Here is a 19,196-nt window from a genome sequence, read left to right on the forward strand (position 1 = left end):
CCCCTGATATCTACTTCCAGTTTGTTCCTGGGTTACAGTGAAAAGCAGGGGGACAAATACCTTTACACTGTAGCAGAAATGCCAGAACACAGGCAAGACAGTAAGAGAGGTGTTGAGGCTGGCATACCTAATAGAAAGCGAGGGAATGAAATTCATTTACTGTAAAAACACTAGACTGGACATGTATGCTTCAAATGCCATCAATCGTTACAGGTAAGGATTCAACAGTACTTCGTTTCTTCTTGAACCAGTACTTCTCCAATTCTGCTGCTTGTTGGAATAGCCTGGATAACTTTAAACCCTGATCTGGTTCTTAGCCTCTGATATGCCAACTCACTGGTATGAGGACAACCTGGACATAGGGTGAGTCTAAGGTTCAGTAAAGTTTAGCAACCACATTATTTACAACAGACAAGTGCATGCCTGTTCCTTGGTTGGCACCAGTTGAAATAAAGGATTGTAAATAAGTTTAAAAAGTAACATTGATTCCAACTGCTTAGGAGTGACTGCCTGGATCACTGGTCCTAAACTTTGCTGTGTGTTTTACCTGGAAGACTTGAAACTCAATGCCTAGGTCACATTTCATAACAGAGACATCAGAATAAAAGCTTGCTTCAGGAGTTTGTAAAGATTCTTCAAGTGAGGCCACAGAAGCAACGTTTAGGATCCATAGGCTGAGAACAGCATTGCTGAGAATTCTGAGGTTGAGTTCATGGGGAAAAGAACACCATGATCAGCAAGGTTAGGCACAGGTTCAAGGACAATCTCAGCCACATGCCAATATTTGCCACTCCTGAATTAGAAGTTCAAGGTATTAAAACCAGTAGATCTCTGACCAGTAGAAGAGGAGGACCTAACATTTTACATGACTTTCCACATATTACCTCATTTAATCACAGGTAAAGTTTAATACAATAAGAACCACCAAAAAGCAAGAAGCATAATTGAAAAAGAAAACCTGGAAGAAAAAATCTGCATTCTTTCTCTGAACAATGCTTACCCTCAATTCAACCTCCTTGCCCAGCAAGTCATATAGTGATGCTCCTTTGGAGGTGATTTCAGAAGCAAGCTGCCTGGCTGCTTTCAAATCTGCAATCTGGAAGGTAAATATCAGAAGCATGAATTTCAGTTTTTAACAGGCATCCACAACCAGTTGCTTATTATCAACTGCTACCTTTAGAGAGGATATGTTTTCAGCAGTCCCACAATTACGTGCTATAGGACAGCACTCCCAGGACATCTGCTTAGGAAACACTGACCTAAGTACAAATAAGACCAATTTCAGAATATCTGGTGTCTCCAAAAACCAAATTTCAAGCCAATCTAAATCCAGAGATACAGAAAGAAGAAACCTGACATGCTTCCAGTTTCGAATAGGTCACAATGGGTCCAGCAACAGCAGTAGGGTGACCAAATGAAGGGGCAACCTAAGGGACACCTGCCCTACTGCAGCATCTTCAAGGCCTATATTCAACCTACCCTGTCTCCTCATTCTCTGCCTCTGACTTTCCCCCATAGGGTGCTGTGAGGCTCAGGTGTGGTAGCATCCTCTAAGTACTCACAACAGTTCTCAACTCCCACAAGCATGGGGGCTACTGCCAGGAAGACAATGCCAGTGACTATGATGCCAATTTAGCAACCAGTCTTCTTTCTTAGGGTATGTGTGTGCTCCCCTCTTTCTTGAGTGTGTTATATTTCCCAAAGATCCAAACATAAACATCTACCTGCTAGGTTATTCTCCCTCTCTCCAAAACAAAGAATCCCCAACTGCTCTTTTATTTCCAACACACTAGCAAGAGCCTGGGGACATGGTCTGTTCCAGCTCCAGCTGCTTTTCCTACTTGACTGGCAAAAAGTTTCTAACTTGCTTTGCAGGATTCTCCTCACCTTCCCCACCTCTTGACAGTGATACTGGCACTCCTTCTAACCCCATGACTTTAATTCTACCTATGTACTCCTAACCCCAGCTCCAGCCTCACACGCCAACTACCTGCTCAGCATCTCTACCTGGACAACCAAGGCACATCATAAATATAACATGTCCAGAACCAAACTCATCTTCCCCACCACACCTCTGCCCTTTCAGACTCTTCTTTACTTCAGCTAATGGCAACTTAATCCTTCCAGATGCTCGGACCAAAAACTTCAGAGCTGAATGTCTAATACTGTAACTGTTAGCCACATATGGCCACTTTCACATTTAAATGACTTAATAATAAAGTATAATTTAGAGCTCATCTCCTCAGCTGTGCTAGCCACTTTGGTCAGTGGCTTCTGCAGAAACACAGCACAGATGCAAACCATCAGCAGAGCAGGTCTGACAGTTTTGTGCCACTTTGGGATCTTCCTAGTGTCATCTCACCTACCTCAATCCATAGTCAGTCCCATAAAATCTACCTTCAAAATATGTCTGCACCTGTAGCTACTTCTCTTTACCAGGGGCCTGGCTCCTGGTTAAAAAACAATGTGCGAAAAATTAATAATAAATAAAAGTAGAAAGCAAACAAACAATTAAAAACACACGATTTTTCAGGCCTGACCATGATAATTAGAAGGCTTTCCCTGGCAGGCCTCACAGAGGAGAGCTGTCCTGATCCCCGATGAGGGGCATAGCTGATGCACTGGTCTCTGAAGGGCACAGCAGGCAGGACCCAGGCCCCTGGCCAGTCATGCTCTAGTCTGTGTTCCTAGCCTGGCTGCCTTTACTCTAGTCTCCTCATCTGAGCCTTGGGCCGAAGCTCTTCAGGTGCCTCTCCTGGAGCGTGGGGCTCAAAAACACCTTCCCCACCTTGGCAGTATCTAATACTTTTCCACTTCTGGTCCTCCCTTCACCCCACTTCAGGGTCCATAAAACTGCCAGAGTCTTTTGTTGGGGGTTCTGGCTCTTAACTGGCAGATGCATCATTCTATGGGGGAAAATGAAACAGACAGTTATCCCTTCCTATGGCTTTAGAGTCTTGCTCAGACCACGGCAATCAATGATTAACTTCCATGCTCGACTCTCACTTCAGTCTGGTGGCAATGCAGCAGGCAGAGGGATCCTTTGCATAGAAAATTCAAGCTTAAACATCTCTGCTCAAAATCCCATTTTCCAGCCCAAGTAAAAAAATTAAAGGTTTTATTTCCTGGACCAGAGGGCCTCCCGTCCTGGCTCTCACCACAGAGATCCCTTGCTCTTTTCAAACACACAAAGCACACTGTTATCTCAGGACACACGTCCCCACCCCCATTTGCATGGCTGCTCCTTCCTTCCCTCAGATCTCTGAAGCCACCAAACCCATGAGGCCTTCCTGGTCACTCTAGGAAAAATACCTTCCCCAGCACTCTCCATCCTGATCCTGCTTTGTTATTCTCCATGGTGGTCACTTTTAACATTGGGGTTCATAGTCTGACTCCCTTAACTAAGCAACAGGACAGAGGACTCTATCCTCTTTGTTCACACCTATATCCCTAGCACTTGAATGGTTCCTATTAAATATGAGGCTTTCAGTAAAGAATTGCATTAATTCACTGTGACTTTCCTTTTATCAGAATGCTGATGAGCACAAAACTGGCCAACTGCCCTTGGTCAAGCAGTAAGGAACGTGGTGGTGCTCTGAGTGCCACGCACATCCTACTCCTGAGTCCAAGAAATAAGCACTCCTTTAATCCTTACCTTGGAGCCGAGATCAAACTTGAATTTGCTGACATCTTCCTCTCCTATTTTTGAACTCTCCATCCCTTTGGTCTTCATAGCATTATAAAGGACAGATGTGACCTTCAGCAGTTCTTTCACTGCATATCCATCAGCCTGGTAAAGCTTCTTAGTATTGAGTTTTATATGTGCTTTCGTGGCCTGTTTTAAAAAAATATATATATTAAGGCCCTTTCTAAATAATCCTATATAATCTAACCCAAATCCTATGCAGGTAATTTGAAAATGCCTCTGCTGAGAATTGGGAGACAACCTAATAGTATTACGAGTAAACATCTAAGTGACTCATGCATTGTGATCTGGTATATACATTGATACAATCTTGATGGAGAGCAATTTAGTAAGACACCAAAATTACACATGGACATATCTTTTGGCCCAGCAGTTTCATTACTAAGAACTTACTCTAGGGATATACGTAGACACCAAATGATATGCATAGGCTATTCTTCACAGCATTGCTTCAAAGAGTGAAAGTTGGAAGCAACTAAATACCTGTCTACATAAATTACATCAATAATGGTGTATCCATGGGGGGGGGCACTCAAGTGTAAGAGAATGAGGAAATTCTGTATGGGTCTGGAAAGTTCTATAAAACATACTATTAAGTAAAGACAGCAGAATACTACACAGGGGAATACAGCATACTACCATATGTGTAAAAGGAAGGAAAATAATAACACATAACATTTGCTTGAAGAAACAAACTCTGGAAGAAATTTAAAATAGTGGTTACAGGGAATGTGACTGGAACCATGCTGACAGGGTAAAAAGTCAGTGTATTCTATGTAATTTCATGATTTTTAGCAATTTTAAACCATGAAATACATTATCTACTCAAAAATAAACTGGGCTGAGAGTGCAGCTCAGTGGTAGACCATGTGCTTAGCATGCAGCAGGCCCTGGATTTGATCCCCAGTATCAAACTAATTAAATTTAAAAATAAAATAAGCAAAAATCTTAAATAGTTAAAAAACAAAAAGCTTCACTGTGAATTGGCTCCACAGAACCCTGGCAATAGAATGGTTTTAGAAAGTAAACTCAATTTGAAAGCAAATCTAACTAAAATTTATCCCTAATTTATTTAATTCCACAAAATAACTGTGAACTAACCATGAACTGGGCAATGGCCTTAATGAAGAAAACTCGGTCTTGTTCAGTCTCAACATCAGAAGGGATGTCAGTCTGGGGCTCATACCTATGACAGAGAATAAACAAATAGGTTCAACAGAAGCCCTCAAGAGAAAGTGGGCAACTGAAAGGACAGTGGCTCTCCAAGTCTTCAGATAAGGTCATATGGTTAAGAAAAACTTCAAAAGCAACACAAAATACCTAAAGGGCAAACTCCCACCTAACAACACATTTAATTGATTTAAAAATTAAACACGGGGCTCAGCTTACAAAATCAAATCTATGTCAAATCTCAATGTTTGGTGAAAATAATCAGAACTGTACCTTTGGCTAACAGCCCTTGATACTGACCATAGATACTAGGACTAAACAGTTCACCTCGAGAAGGAGCAGAGTCGTTGAAGTTACTTTCACTGAGTTACTGATAATTCACCAGGGCCAGCAGACTGCAGCCCTCAACCTGTTTTTTTTAGCTTGCAAGCTAAGGATGTGTTTTACATTTTAAAGACAAAAAAGTATATTATCTATACACAGGGAATAGATATGTGTAAATATATATAAATATATATATATCCTATACATAAGAGAGCTTATGTAACATGTATTTATTATCTGGCCTTTAGACAAAAGGTCTCTAACAAGAATCATCTCAGATTTTTTGACACAAAAAGAAACCTAAGATACTCCTAATCCAGTACATCCCAAGTACGCAGGGAGGTCCATGACATTCTGTGGTGAAGGGATGAAGAGGAGCTTACATAAATGCCTGAGAAACATTCCCTTCCTGGGGTGTTCTTTGAATTCAGCCAATTCTCAACAGGTCACAAATTCAAATTGTACTAAACTCTTTTGCATCACAACAGTACCTGGTTTCCAGTTGGCTAATTAATAAAATCTAGCCTTCATCCTTAGATTTCAAGTGTAGTCCTAACCTTTTCACAAGCCAGAGCAGCACTTCAGACACAAGCCCAAAGTTGGGTGTGCGGAAATTTTCCATAGAAATGTGTCGTGGGTATCCCAGGGCTCTCATCATCTCTGTGAAATCTGTCCAAGAAAAAACATAATTCAGTCAGTTCTTCACCAAATGGCAACTGCTTATTACCTTAGATATTATCTCTGCTTTCCCTTCTTACTCTCAATCTACTAACAGCTTTAGGGGCTATTTAGCAATTCTTAAGAGGGAAGGAAAAAAGGAGATAAAATTGAAAATACCTAATCTGTTACCAGAAAAACATCTACTCAAGTCCAATGGGAGAAGATGCTATATAGGAAAATGGGCTTTAGGGATTAGCTGTGGCTTTAATTTTTCTCTGATTATCTCTTTACCATTCAAAATAAGAAATACTTGGCCTTATAAAATTTAACAGGGAAAGAATATTTTAAAATGTTAACAGCAGTTATGGGGGGTAGGGTAACTTCATGTTTCTGAGTTGTCTTTTTGTGTGTGGATATACAGGATCTTAATAACACAAATTTTAAAGATTAATTAATTTCCTTGTATTCAGAAAAATGTTAAAGAGAGCAGTTCAATACTAGAGCAATATTTAGATTATCAAACAGATTAAGAAATAGTATTGCTAACACTTGTTGTTATTCCTAGATTGGGAATGCCTCAGGAAAAGCCATAGTACTTGCAACAGATCAAGATTTGGTGTGCCAAGACCAATTTTCCATGTGCTTCCTGACTATGTAATATTTGTCCTCATTCTTCCTGAAGAGGGATGTTCCAAATGTCCCAATGACATTCACAAATAACCTACCTACCTGGGTATTGAGAGTAAGGTCGGCTTCTACCAGATAGTGGAAGACAAGGTTTGAGCACAGGGAAAAGAAGTCACTTTGTGACTCTTTTTTTGAAAATCTGAATAGACAGAAAATAAAGCAGCAGCTTTCTCATCACAGGCATTGCCAAAATACTTCTTCTTGCTAAGGACTACTAGTAGTGGTCGAATTCTGTTAATTTTGCATTTTTCTTGTCAAATGGAGACTAACTTGAGACTGTTACCATACACTGCATGATTGCAGAACATTCAGAATTTTATTCTGAATCCCTCTTTTACACTTTCCCCAGCACAACCCTATTCAATGTCCCCTAGTAAAGTGGTGGCCCCACCAAAAAGTACACAGTAGGAGACACCTGTTTTTACAATGTAGTCACCAAAGACTCTCTCTCATTCCAGAAGATATGATCCCACAATGCTAAGAGGTGCGTCAATGAAATGTGATTAGTCTTCCTGTAAATGTACACCAAAGAAAGAGAATTTCATAACAGAAAAGAGTATTCTCTAATGCTGAAATTACAGGCACCAGCAATTTGATGAGAAAAAGAGTCCAGAGACTGCAGGTTGACAATCACCTAGTACTCCTTTGCAGGTGAGGCCAGTTAGCTTAACGGCTTCAGATTCAGAGAATGACTGTGTATAAAAGACAAAGAGGCTGGGATTGTGGCTCAGTGGTAGAGCGCTTGCCCCGCACAAGTGAGGCCCTGGGTATGATCCTCAGCACCACATAAAAAATAAATAAAAAATAAAGATATTGTGTCCACCTACATCTAAAAAAAAAAAAAAATCAAAAAACGAGATTTCCGAGTCACACAGTCCTAGGTCTTAATCCTCTGTTGCAACCAGTTCTAGCTGTGTGACCTAAAGCAAGCTACTTTACCTCTATGCTTCAAAATATTTCATCTACCAAACTACATCACCGCTAAAGTGAGGACTAGAGCAAGTCAGTGAATGAAAACTCCTGGTGAATAACAGGCGCCCCTCAAGGGGTAGGGACCCACTCCGCGCTCCACCCCTGCCCCAGGCTGCCCCGCCCTGCCCTTCTGGCAAAGGCGTAGAGTCTCTTCTCGCCAGCCCTTTCAGAAGGACGCGGGCTTTGGAGTTCCCACACGCTGGATCCCATCCCCGCGCGACCTGCTACCACCTGTCACTCGTCCCAGCTACCGGCCTTCTCCGTGCCGCCTTCCTCATCTCTAAACGAGGGACACAGAACTGTCCAGAGGGCTAAGAAAATCATGCATATACACTGAAAAGTACCAGGCAGAACCTGAAAACTCAAAAAGTGCCAGCCGCATTAGCCCATCCTCCAGCCCTCTCCTGCGGTTGCCGCGTCTCCCCGCACAGCGCCGAGTGGACCCGACTCGGAAATCTGCGCTTCGCAGGCACCTTCCGAGGCGGCTGTTCGGTAACGAGTGAGTTCACGAGGAACCGTAAGGCCGGTCCCCCGGCCGCTCCCCACACTTCAGGTGCTCGGCAGCCACACGCGGCAGGGCACACCGAACTTTCCAGATCAAGGCGCTCTCGGGGAGGGGGCTCCTGGTAGCGCGGGGACCAGGCGGGGAAGACCCGCGGGCACGGGGGAAATGGGCGGCCTTACTGCGGAGGTCGCGGAAAGACATGGCGCTCTGGTTCACGGGAGCCGCGGTTGCCGTTGCCCTCCTCTCAGCACTCGCAGGTCTCTATGGCAACACACCGTCACTAGACGGCGTGCTGACTGGGCCAAACAGGAACAGAGGCGGAGCGTCGTGACGCGCGCATGCGCACTAGGAGGACAGTCTGCAGGGAGACGCCTAGGGCCGTGGGCTCGGCGATTTGAGTCCTTTTACACGCTTTCCGAACACCTGGCATCCGCTGATGTGTTCTGAATGCGTACTCTGTGTTCCACAGAGTTCTAGACGCTTCCCACACGCCTCTATTTCCTCACTTCTGTACAGAGCATACTCTCAGGACGCGGGGTCCTGCCTACAGCATACTTCCCTTCTGACATACACACAGGGCCTGCGCCGGAGGCCATTGAAAAGCGTCCGCAGCACGGAGGAGTGGAGGTTTTGGGTAGACTATCCTGGACCCTGCGCACGCGCAGCCGGCTGGGTTTTTACGACAGGCCGGAAATCGTCTGGCAGTTGTCGTGACAACCTTGGCGGATTCCTCTGGGATGGACCGCAAGGAGGCTACAAGGCCCTGCCAGGACGCAGAGTGTGGCGGCAGTGTCTTCCCCGGGCGCCGCAGGGATCCCTCCCTGGCGACCACCACGGGGCAGAGAGGCGACGAAGAAGCGCTGGGGAGATGAACTGAGCTGAGTCTGGTAGGGTGGACAAGAGGAAGGCAAACCCCGAAGTGAGGCGAAGCGGGGCCAAGGACGCCCTCTGTCGGTGGGTTGTGGTATTGGCCCAGTCCAGAGTCTCGCATCTGTGGCCAGTCCAACCTGTATTTACGTGGATAAAGAATAGTCTGCTGGGACTGCAAATTGGTGCAGCCAATTTGGAAAGCAGTATGGAGATTTCTTGGAAAGCTGGGAATGGAACCACCATTTGACCCAGCTATTCCCCTTCTCGGTCTATTCCCTAAAGACCTAAAAAGAGCATGCTACAGGGACACTGCTACATCGATGTTCATAGCAGCACAATTCACAATAGCAAGACTGTGGAACCAACCTAGATGCCCTTCAATAGACGAATGGATAAAAAAAAATGTGGCATTTATACACAATGGAGTATTACTCTGCATTAAAAAATGACAAAATCATAGAATTTGCAGGGAAATGGATGGCATTAGAGCAGATTATGCTAAGTGAAGCTAGCCAATCCCTAAAAAACAAATGCCAAATGTCTTCTTTAATATAAGGAGAGTAACTGGGAACAGAGTAGGGACGAAGAGCATGAGAAGAAGATTAACATTAAACAGGGATGAGAGGTGGGAGGGAAAGGGAGAGAGAAGGGAAATTGCATGGAAATGGAAGGAGACCCTCAGGGTTATACAAAATTACATACAAGAGGAAGTGAGGGGAAAGGGAAAAATAATACAAGGGGGAGAAATGAATGACAGTAGAGGGGGTAGAGAGAGAAGAGGAGAGGGGAGGGGAGGGGAGGGGAGGGGGGATAGTAGAGGATAGGAAAGGCAGCAGAATACAACAGACACTAGTATGGCAACATGTAAATCAATGGATGTGTAACTGATATGATTCTGCAATCTGTATACGGGGTAAAAATGGGAGTTCATAACCCACTTGAATCAAAGTGTGAAATATGATATGTCAAGAACTATGTAGTGTTTTGAACAACCAACAATAAAAATTTAAAAAAAAAAAAAAGAATAGTCTGCAACAAATGGTTTTGGAGCAGTTGTAAACCCATGGCAAATAAGTAAGCCTCCATTCTTATCTTGCACAATATACGAAAATTAAAAATGAGTCGGGCGCACGCCTGTAATCTCAGCGGCCTGGGAGGCTGAGGCAGGAGGATGGCAAGTTCAAAGCCAGTCTCAGTGGGGCTAGGGTTGTGGCTCAGAGGTAGAGTGCTTGCCTGGCATGTGTGGGACACTGGGTTCGATCCTCAGCTACCACATACAAATAAAATAAAGATATTATGCCCACCTAAAACTAAAAAATAAGTTACCAAAAAAAAAAAAAAAAAAAAAAAAAGCCAGCCTCAGCAAAAGCCAGGTGCTAAGCAACTTCTGGCAAATAAGTAAGCTGTGGGTTGTGGTATCGGCCCTAAGATAGGGCTGGAGATGTGGCCCAATCAGTGATTGGATGCTCCTGAGTTCAATCCCAAGTGCTCCACCCCCCCAAAAAAAAATTAAAAATGGATCACAAATGTATATGTAAAACCGAAACCTAGGGGAAAAGCTTTGTGTCTGGGTTAGGCAAGATTCCATAGATATACAAAGAGTACAACCTCAGAAAATTTCTTTGGGATAAATTGGACTTCATCAAAATAAAATTTGCTCTTCAAAAGGAATGGTTAAATTTTTTTTTCCTCAAATTGGATTTAGAGATCAAACTGACATTCGTTAGGGATTCATGAATGGGTAGCACCCCTTCTCTGAGCTAGATGCTGAAATGGGCATGGCAGAACAGTGGAGTTTTTAAGGTATCTTGAGGAACAAGGAGGAAATGACATAAAGCAAGGAGAGGACTGGTTAGCAGCAGGTTGCTTTCCCTGTGTGGGTTAAAGCAAAGAGCGCTTCCTTATCAAGTTGACTCAGGTCAACTGGGTTGCTTATGATTGGTTGCTGTGAATCTCCTGTTTTTTGGAAAACCAGGTTCATTTCCAAACGCAGTTTGATTATGTGGCACCTAGCATCAATGACTCCATTTGGGCTTGATCTGGTCTATTAACATAACCCCCCCCATAAATTTTATTTAATAAACCATTAAGAAAACAGAAAGACAAGCCACAGTCTCGAAGAAAATAATGTCACAGAACACATACCCGATTTAAAAGACATATCCAGAATATGTAAATTCTCAAACACTCAATGAGAAGATAATATAATTAAAAAATATAAACAGATGCTTCACAAAAGAAGATATTGGCATCCTTGTCAGAATCAATTGACCATAGATGTATAGGTTTAATTTTGAGTTCTCTAGCCTTTCTGTGTGTGTGTGTGTTTGTGTGTGTATATATGAATGATATATGCCAGTTTTATACTGTTTTGATTACTGTAACTTTGTAGTAAGTTTTGAAATCAGAAGCTGTTAGTCCTCAATCTGCGTTTTCATTTTTCAAGATTTTTGTGGTTATTTGGGCTCCCTTATAATTCCATATAAATTTTAGGATGTTTTTCCATTTCCTGTAACAATATTATATGTCATCTTGACTGGGCTAAGGGACGCACAGATGATTAGTGTACCATTATTTCTGGGTGTGTCTGTGAGCGTGGTTCCAGAAGAAATTAGCATTTGAATTTGTAGACTGAATAATACAAGGTGGCCCTCACCAAAATGGGTAGACATCATCCAGTCCACTGGGGTCCAATTAGAAAGGTGAAGGAAGAGTTTAAGTGGGTACATCCATCCTCTGTCCTTGGACATTGGAGCTCCTGGTTTGGGGGCCTTTGGATATTAGACTTATACCAAATGCCATCTCTATTCCCACCCTCACTCTCGGGCCTTTAGACTTGAATTGACCCATTGGCTTTCCTGGTTTTCCAGGTTGCAGATGATATATTGTGGGACTTCTTGGCCTTGTTGATCAGATGAGCCAATTCCCCTAATAAATCTTCTCTTAAATAGCTGTATATACACCATTGATTCTGTTTCTCTGGCAACCCTAATACACTATCTAAAACCCATTGACATTTTCATAAGGGTTGCCTTGAATACTTAAGGGAATATTGTCGTCTTGACCATATCAAGTCTTCAATCTATGAACATGGAATGCTTTTCTATTTAAGTTTTCTGTCAATTATCTCAGCAGTGTTTTTTAGCATGTAGTGTTGGTTAAATTTGCTCCTGTTTCATTCTTTCTGTACTCTGCTCATGTGTAGAAATACAACTGACTTTTGTGTATTGACCTTTTTCCTAAGACTTTGCCAAACTTTTCTTTAACCGCAACCCTAGATTGTTGATTCCTTCCTTCTTTTTTTCCTCCCTTCCTCTTCCTTTTTTTTCTTTCTAGTGTGTGTGGATTCTTTAGTTAGCTATGACATCCATAAGCTTTTTGCATACACAAGATTGTGTTATCTGTCAATAGAGAAAAGTGAATGTGTATTTTTTGTGCTTTATTTTTTATTTTTTTGTGGTACTGGGGACCAAACCCAGGGCCTCACACATGCTAAGAACAGCTGTATCCCTGAGCTACGCTTCCAGCCCAGTCTGTTCAAGAAACCAGTAAGCACTTTTCCAAAGTAGTTGTACCATTTTACATTCCCAACAGCAGTATATGAGAGTTCCAGGTTCTTTCTCCACACCCTTATAAACAGTTGGTATTATCTACACACTACCCAGAAACTTAAGGGAAAATGGACAGACCAGTGAAGTGACTTGCCAGTCACCCATAACCACTTTCTTGGCCCAGTCAAAGCATTGATCCAGGACTCACCAAGTCCTCATTTCCCATCCAGAGATGAGGAAGCTAAGTTCCCCAAAGGTCACCCCAGAGAACAACTCTCCAGTCTGCCAGGCTAGAGCAAACAGGGACTTCTTATGGGGTTCTAGTCCCCTCCCATGCCTTCCTCCCATGTTGACTTTGCCCTGGGCATTATCCTCTCCCAAACTAGGGGTCCAGGAAGGCTGGAGTCTTCCCTGTGACATCATAAGAGCCAGTTGTCATGGGAGACCTGCACACCCACCCCTCAGGCAGGGCAGAGCAGGGCCCTGCTGCACAAGGCCTGGCCACTCTTTCCCCACCATACTGGCCCTCCATGGAAGCCTTGGTCTGTGCGTTCTCTGAGCTGAGCATAAGAGAAGGTGCTGGGCTGTGGGGAAGAGTGGCAGGTCAGATGCCCTCTTGTCCCAGCTGGGGCTCAAAGCCACTGGGGTGGCCTCAGGGACATGCATACTTGGGAGAGGAAAATGTGCACTGATTCAAGCCATTTGACTCTAGGCTGGTCACTTCCTCGTGGACCCACTGTGCAACTTCTATACTGAGACCAGAATTCTCTTTCTAGGGTAGGGGGCACAAAGGGCTTGAAGTGCTAAAAGGGATTTCAGTCCCAGGCTTTAGGCCTCCCTGTTGGTTTAGGGGTGTGAAGAGGGGTAATGGGCAATGGGCAGGGCAGAGGCAGAAAACCAAGCCCACTTGGCAGACAAGTAAGCTGAGGCTTGGCAGACTGGGGGAGGAGCCCATGATATGAGCTGGTCTTAGAGACAGGTGCCTGCATTCTCCCCTCATGGATACTGGACCAGCTGGCCACCACCCTCCTGCCCTTCCCCTGCAGATGCAGTGAGCTGGGCCCGAGGACGCCCCAGTCACCTGGACACACCTCCCAACATCTACGAGGGGGGCCTGGGGGCCCAGCAGCAGCAGTGCCCCAGTGCCCAGGGAAACAAGCCCAAGAACTTCCGGCTGCGCCACCTCCGGAGCCTGGCTCTCTACCTGCCAGGCCATATGCAGCCTGCTGGCCAGTGCGAGAGCCACTGGCTGGGCCAGCTTCTGGCTGGGGGGTACCTACCACAGCCTGAGGGCTCAGCCTGGCCCTTGGACCTTCCACAGGGGACTCTGGGCCCAGGTAACAACCACTGCTCAGCCCTTCTGGAAGCCCAACTACCCAGGGACAGCCTGGGAGATACAGGTGAGCTCTGCTAAGGCAAGACTGGGGACAGGAGGGGTAGATCCCAGGAACTCAAATGGGGCTTCTCCAGGGATTAGGGTGGGATACCAAGATGTTATGCTCCAGAGGCTCAGATCTTGGTGAATCTGCCCCATCCCTGTACCCTATTATTGGGTTAAGGCCATCAATGTACCCAGGTCTCAAAACTCCCGGGCCCATGGGGTCTTGGTGTGGTGGTGGTAGTGTACAGCTGGGTCAGGGATGGAGTGTATCAGGGCAAGGGGGTATGAAGCAAAGAGAAGGCTCGGGGACTGAGTGTTCTGGGTTCCTGTTCTAGCTCTGCATTTGATGAGGGACTTTGGACAACTCCCTGTCTTCCTGAGCCTCAGTTTGTCCATCTGTCAAATGAGGCATTCAGGTTAGGTGAGGGTCCTTCCAGATTGAACCATTCACCTCCCACTTCCTTCCCCCAGTTCTCCCAAGGAAGGAATGCCATTTATCCCCTTCTGTTTTGAAGGTGTCAGGGTCTGGGAACTGTAGGGTGGGTTGCCAGTCTCCCTTGAGGTCTGAGTGACTCTTCTCTTTCCTCTTTCCTCAGCTTCCAGTTCCAGCATGGACCCAGCCAAGGGTGCCCCTGCCCAGCCAGGTCCCCCTGAGGGCTTGGGGCTCAGGCCCAAGAGGTCCTGGGGAGCCTTGGAGGAGGCCATGTGTCCCTTGTGCAAGAGAACCCGCTCTGGGGCCTTGGAGAGGCCATAGGGATCCTGAATTCCAGGGCTGGGGACAGAGGAGAAGGATAGCCAAGGAAGAGGAGGCAGGTCCAAAGAGAAAGGGCTCAGACCGCACAGTAGCCCTGCCCAATGAGACAGCCCCACAGCTGCCCAGCACCAGATTTGGGCCAGCTCAGGAGAGTGCAAAGGGGGAGGGAGGAAGAGGTCCTAAGGGGGGGACAGAAGAAATAGAAGCATGGCCCTGCCCTTGCAGCCTGCTCAAACTCCAGTCAGCCACTTGCACCTGGGAGGCCAGGCCGAGCAGAGAATCAGGTTCCTGACAGGCCAGGGAGTCCTCAGGTCTAAGCTCAGTAAAAGCCAAGGCCTGTACCTTCTTGTCTGTGTGTGTCTGTCATCAGGCTAACTCAGTCAGAAAAATAGCCTTGTGTAAACTCCAAGTCCAGGGGCAAGGAAAGGAGGTTGGGTTTCAGGAAGGTGCTGAGAGGAGAGCAACTGAGGCAGGAATGTTGGTCTGGAACCTGCACAATCCCCACTGAGAACTTGGGATCCAGCAGGACAGGCACCACCCTTCTCTGTGCTGGCTTGGATGCAAGCACTGGGTGTGGGATTCCTCTGTACCTGGGTATCTGAACAGGCTGCTGGGCCTGGGGCTGGATTGGTCTTTGCTGTGGTACGACCTTGTTTCCAGTCATCATTCAGCATCCCCTGGGGGACACACCTGCTCTGGTTGGGAATCCCTGCTCTACACCATGGGGCTCAGTACTTTGAGGAGAGGGGCTTGCTCTAGTGGCCCTTGCCTATCTGTCTCACTTTCAGTCTGAGCAGCTCAGGTCAGGCTAGGATAGAGCATTAGCCCACCTCAGATTCCTGCCGGAACACACATGGTGGTGTCAGGGAGAGAGAAAGGTCTCTTTCTCTTTCCCTGCACCCTGGTTCCAGTGGTCACCCACTGAGTAACAGAAGGGCCATTGCCTTCATCCTCTCCCACAACTCTTCCTGGACTTGGAGGCCAGATGGGCCTGAGAGAGAGCTATCCAAGACAGATTTTAGGAAGGAGCTGAGGAAACACAAGAGTCAGCTGCCCTTGCTACCTGCCAAGGCTTTTGTGAGGCTGCTGTCAAGGGTGCTAGGTAAAAGCTGGCAATCCCAGATCCTTGGAAACCAACAAGGAACAGATCCCCTCACTTTTGAACAACAAGAGTGTAGGCTTAGGAGCACTTTGCCCCAGAGTTCAGACCTTGTGATGCTCAGGCTGTGGTCAGTCAGTGGCCACTTGGGTTACTCCTGATGAGCCATGTGTCCCTGTCTTAAGGCCCTTGTACAGTCCCTTCCCCTTGTATAGGGATTGGCTCTGGGTCTTGCTTTACTAGTAAAATGTGAAAGTGACATGATGCCACGTTTGGGTGGTAAGAAGGCCTGGCTGTTTCCCATGTGCTATGGGAGAGATCCTGTAAAGATGAGTGGTCATGTAGAGCTGATTCTTCTGAGGCCGCTATACAGTGGGAAACCAGTCTAGGCCATGCTCAGTGCTGCAGCCTTAGCCCATGTCTTCCCCCAGGAAAGACATTTGCTGTTGCCACGTGCTGGCCCAAAGAGAGCTGGCTCCAAACTGGCCTTTAGACAATTGCTCTCTAAAACCTGCACAAGGCTGGGCACGGTGGCACACACCTGTAATCCTAGCCATTCAGGAGGCTGAGGCAGGAAGATTGCAAGTTCAAAGCTAGCCTCAGCAATTTAGTGAGGCCCTAAGCAACTCAGTGAAACCCTGCCTCAAAATGAAAAATAATAAAGGGCTGGGGATGTGGCTCAGTGGTAAAGTACCCCTGGATTCCAACCCCAGTACCAAAAAAACAAAGAGAGTTGAGGATGTAACTCAGTGGTAGAGCATCTTGGTTCAATCCCTGGTACCAAAAAACAAAACACACTTTGCACAAGCTTTCTTGAAAAGCACTCAACTTAAGATGACAGTATGAAAACTTCACTGTCATAGTGTTCTGGAAATGGGTTCATGTGGAGGAGCACCCCACATGTCCCCAACAAGCAGACATTTGGGGAAATGTGACTGTGGGCATACCCTTTGCATGTGATTTCCTGAATGTTGGTGGATTGGGATCTGAGTGACAAGCTTGTCCCACTTGTTCTACAAGTATGGGGCCCCCTATGAGGGCTGCTAAGATTCTTCAAGCTGGCCCTGCAAAAGATCCTTGGGTGATATACACAGGGATTGAGGATATTGAGCCCTCCCAGGAGGGAGAAATGCAGCCATTTCTTGGGAAATCCCCCCTCAGCCAGGGGCAGAGCTGGCTCTCTTCAGACTGGGTAACTGTGTGAACCTCTTGCTTCCTGGGAGGTAGATGACCAGACTGTGGTCTGAGGGGTGGGCTGCTATAGCAGGTACCATGAGGGCAGCCCCTGCAGTCTCTGTGACAGGCTAGGAGGCCAGCTGAGAGGGTAATGGCTGCCTTCAGGGTGGGATGTAGCAGAATCCCTGAATTCTTGGACACACAATTGACCAAGGGCCTCTGGAATCACCCCTTCATCCCAAAGTTGACCCCTCAGCAAATTTAGGCAAGGATGATAGTTGTCCTTGCCTAAATAACCAAGGCTGAGCCTCAGCAGCACGGCACTCTGGTCGGGCCAAGCTCAACAGTCTTATTTGGTTCCACTCGCCTTGGGCACTTGTGCCCAGCTGCCTGACCTCCTGGGCACCATCAGGGCCTCCTGCTCTGGCAGTGATACCAGCCCTCTCCCAAATCCACTCTGCAGGCGATGGACACTTCCTAGGGAGGGCCCTCAGAAGCAGCATGTCCCTGCTGCTGGCAGAGACTGAAGGTATGTGAACAGAGGAGCATACTTGGGCTTCAGAGGGTCTACCCATTACTTAACTGCAGCTCTTAGGTAACTTCTCAGCCTCAAGCCAGTTTTCCTCACCTGCTTAAAGGGGGAGGAAACAATCCTTCTGGGGGTGGCGAAAGGTTTCAAGGACAGGCTGGTGGGCACCTGTCACAGACTCCCATGGCTGGCCCATAGCCTCTGCTATGGTGCTGAATTGCTCTGTGAAGCTTCTCCAAACTAAGAGAGAGCCCTCGGGGGAGCTACCCATGTGGACCGGCCCCAGCTGAAGGTGAAGAGCCAGGGAGCCAGACCAGACCGAAAGGGGTAGCTGTTGAAGTCCCTTTAAGAAACAGTCCAGCTGTGGCTCTCAAGTCTGGAAGTCCTTCACTGGCTTGTGTTCCCTGGCAAGGCTAACAGAATCAGAAGCCATCCTCAGGATAGCAGTAGCAAGCAGTTCTCCCAGATGAAGACACAGGAGAAGGGCCCAGAGTGCATCAAGCTGGGCACTGGGAACAGGATGTGACCAGATAAAATCTATTTATTTGTAATGAGACAAAACACTACAATCTGTTCAACACTGGGCTGGACACTGCAGTGATTCGGGGAAGGAGGGAGGTACAGGGCAAGGCCTCTGAGCTAGATTATGAATGTCCAAGGCAGAACCTTCTGGAAGACTCTTCCCTGACCGCATGGGGCAGAAATGAAAAATCACATGATCACCGCTGATTGAGAGGAACGAGGACACATAGCTGGGGCCTCAGCACACAGCTGACGCTAGTTAGCACATCAGGGGCTACCCACTGGCCACAGCTGTCCAGGGAGGGGGACACTCTTCCTGCCTGGGGTCTGCCTGAACTGTTGAGGACAAGCAGAGGCCTTGGGCTGCCTCCAGCACTGAGAGCCCCGGACTGGGAAACGCTGAGGGAGGGGAGTACACAGTCACCAAGGCCCTGTCTGCTGAGCAGTTCTTCCCTCCTCTGAGGGTTGGTGAAGCAAGGGGCATGAGGACCCTCTGCACTGGCTCCCATGACACTGCAGCAATGCTGGTCAGGACGCTGGCAGCTTGGGGGTGCAAGGTGAGGGATGCTGGAGGTGTGGGACACACATGCTGCTGACATGGCCTCAGCCCTCAGAGGCTGAGGCGCCTCAGGCACTGACTGCCCCTGACCCCAAGGCCAGGCCCCACCAGCCTTTGGCAGCCATGATGCCCAGCGGGGAGCTCAGCCCCCTTATGTCTGCATCTGACCAAGCTTCGTAGCTTCATTCAGCTCATGGAAGGATAGGCAAGTGCCTCGTGGGCGCCTCAGTCCCACTCCCAGGAAGGTCAGCTGCACGCAGCATGTCACAATCCAGCAGGCAGGATGATCTCTCCAGAAACAGGAAACAGATAGCAGGAGGCCACTGAGGAAGAAGGAACTGTCCCATTATCCGACCACTGTGCCAGAGCTGGGCCCTGGAGCTCTACTTTCCCGAACAGCCAACCCTACTTTGCCCACCTCTCCATAGCCTCTTGTGGGGGGTAGGGGGTGACCCCCACCCTCTAGGCTTCTTGGGGTGGGTCCTGTATAAAAGCCTGGAATTCTCTTTACTGCACCCCCTTCTTATGAGGCTCCTATGTCTTCAGGTCAAGGGTGTCCACAATACTTATGCTTCTTCTTCACAGTAGAAAGTTCAGTCTGGCTTTGCAGGAAGGAGCTGAAGGAACAGGCAGTGGAGTGGGAGAGGCTGGTGAGGACAGCCCCTTCCCGGAGAATGCAGCCACACTTGGCAGGGCCGAGGGGATGGTGAAAGTGCATGGAGGCAGGACCA

The 19,196-nt window shown here is 47.0% G+C and overlaps 2 protein-coding genes across 9 annotated transcripts in view; one reads left to right on the forward strand and one right to left on the reverse strand.

Moving 5' to 3' along the window:
* The window catches only part of Cluap1 (clusterin associated protein 1), a 34,939-nt gene extending 26,276 nt beyond the window's left edge, over positions 1–8,663 (reverse strand). For 2 of the 8 annotated variants that reach the window (XM_071605536.1, XM_071605535.1), the window contains exons 1-5: positions 7,874–7,959; positions 5,758–5,869; positions 4,808–4,892; positions 3,656–3,835; positions 1,001–1,096 (exon numbers count right to left, since the gene is read on the reverse strand). In XM_071605536.1, coding sequence (XP_071461637.1) covers positions 1,001–1,096; positions 3,656–3,835; positions 4,808–4,892; positions 5,758–5,869; positions 7,874–7,901 — 501 coding nt within the window. In that variant the 5' untranslated portion in view covers positions 7,902–7,959. The other 6 variants (XM_027940754.2, XM_027940757.2, XM_071605537.1 and 3 more) reach the window with 6 other exon arrangements.
* A 4,925-nt stretch (positions 8,664–13,588) lies between these two features.
* On the forward strand, positions 13,589–14,908 carry C19H16orf90 (chromosome 19 C16orf90 homolog). Its single transcript, XM_027940702.3, has 2 exons — positions 13,589–13,845; positions 14,423–14,908. The coding sequence occupies exons 1-2, from the start codon at positions 13,662–13,664 to the stop codon at positions 14,578–14,580; spliced, it is 342 nt and encodes a 113-aa protein (XP_027796503.2). The 5' UTR covers positions 13,589–13,661; the 3' UTR covers positions 14,581–14,908.
* Positions 14,909–19,196: the final 4,288 nt, after the last annotated feature.

This window comes from Marmota flaviventris, chromosome 19 (genome assembly GCF_047511675.1).
Source record: "Marmota flaviventris isolate mMarFla1 chromosome 19, mMarFla1.hap1, whole genome shotgun sequence".
In the NCBI taxonomy this organism is placed as follows: domain Eukaryota; kingdom Metazoa; phylum Chordata; class Mammalia; order Rodentia; family Sciuridae; genus Marmota; species Marmota flaviventris.

Excerpts from the sequence above, each read along its gene's own strand:
- C19H16orf90 (XM_027940702.3), top strand. The coding sequence starts at position 13,662 with ATGCAGCCTGCTGGCCAGTGCGAGAGCCACTGGCTGGGCCAGCTTCTG. Across the intron at positions 13,846-14,422 it reads GGACAGCCTGGGAGATACAG|CTTCCAGTTCCAGCATGGAC; the intron begins GTGAGCTCTGCT and ends CTCTTTCCTCAG.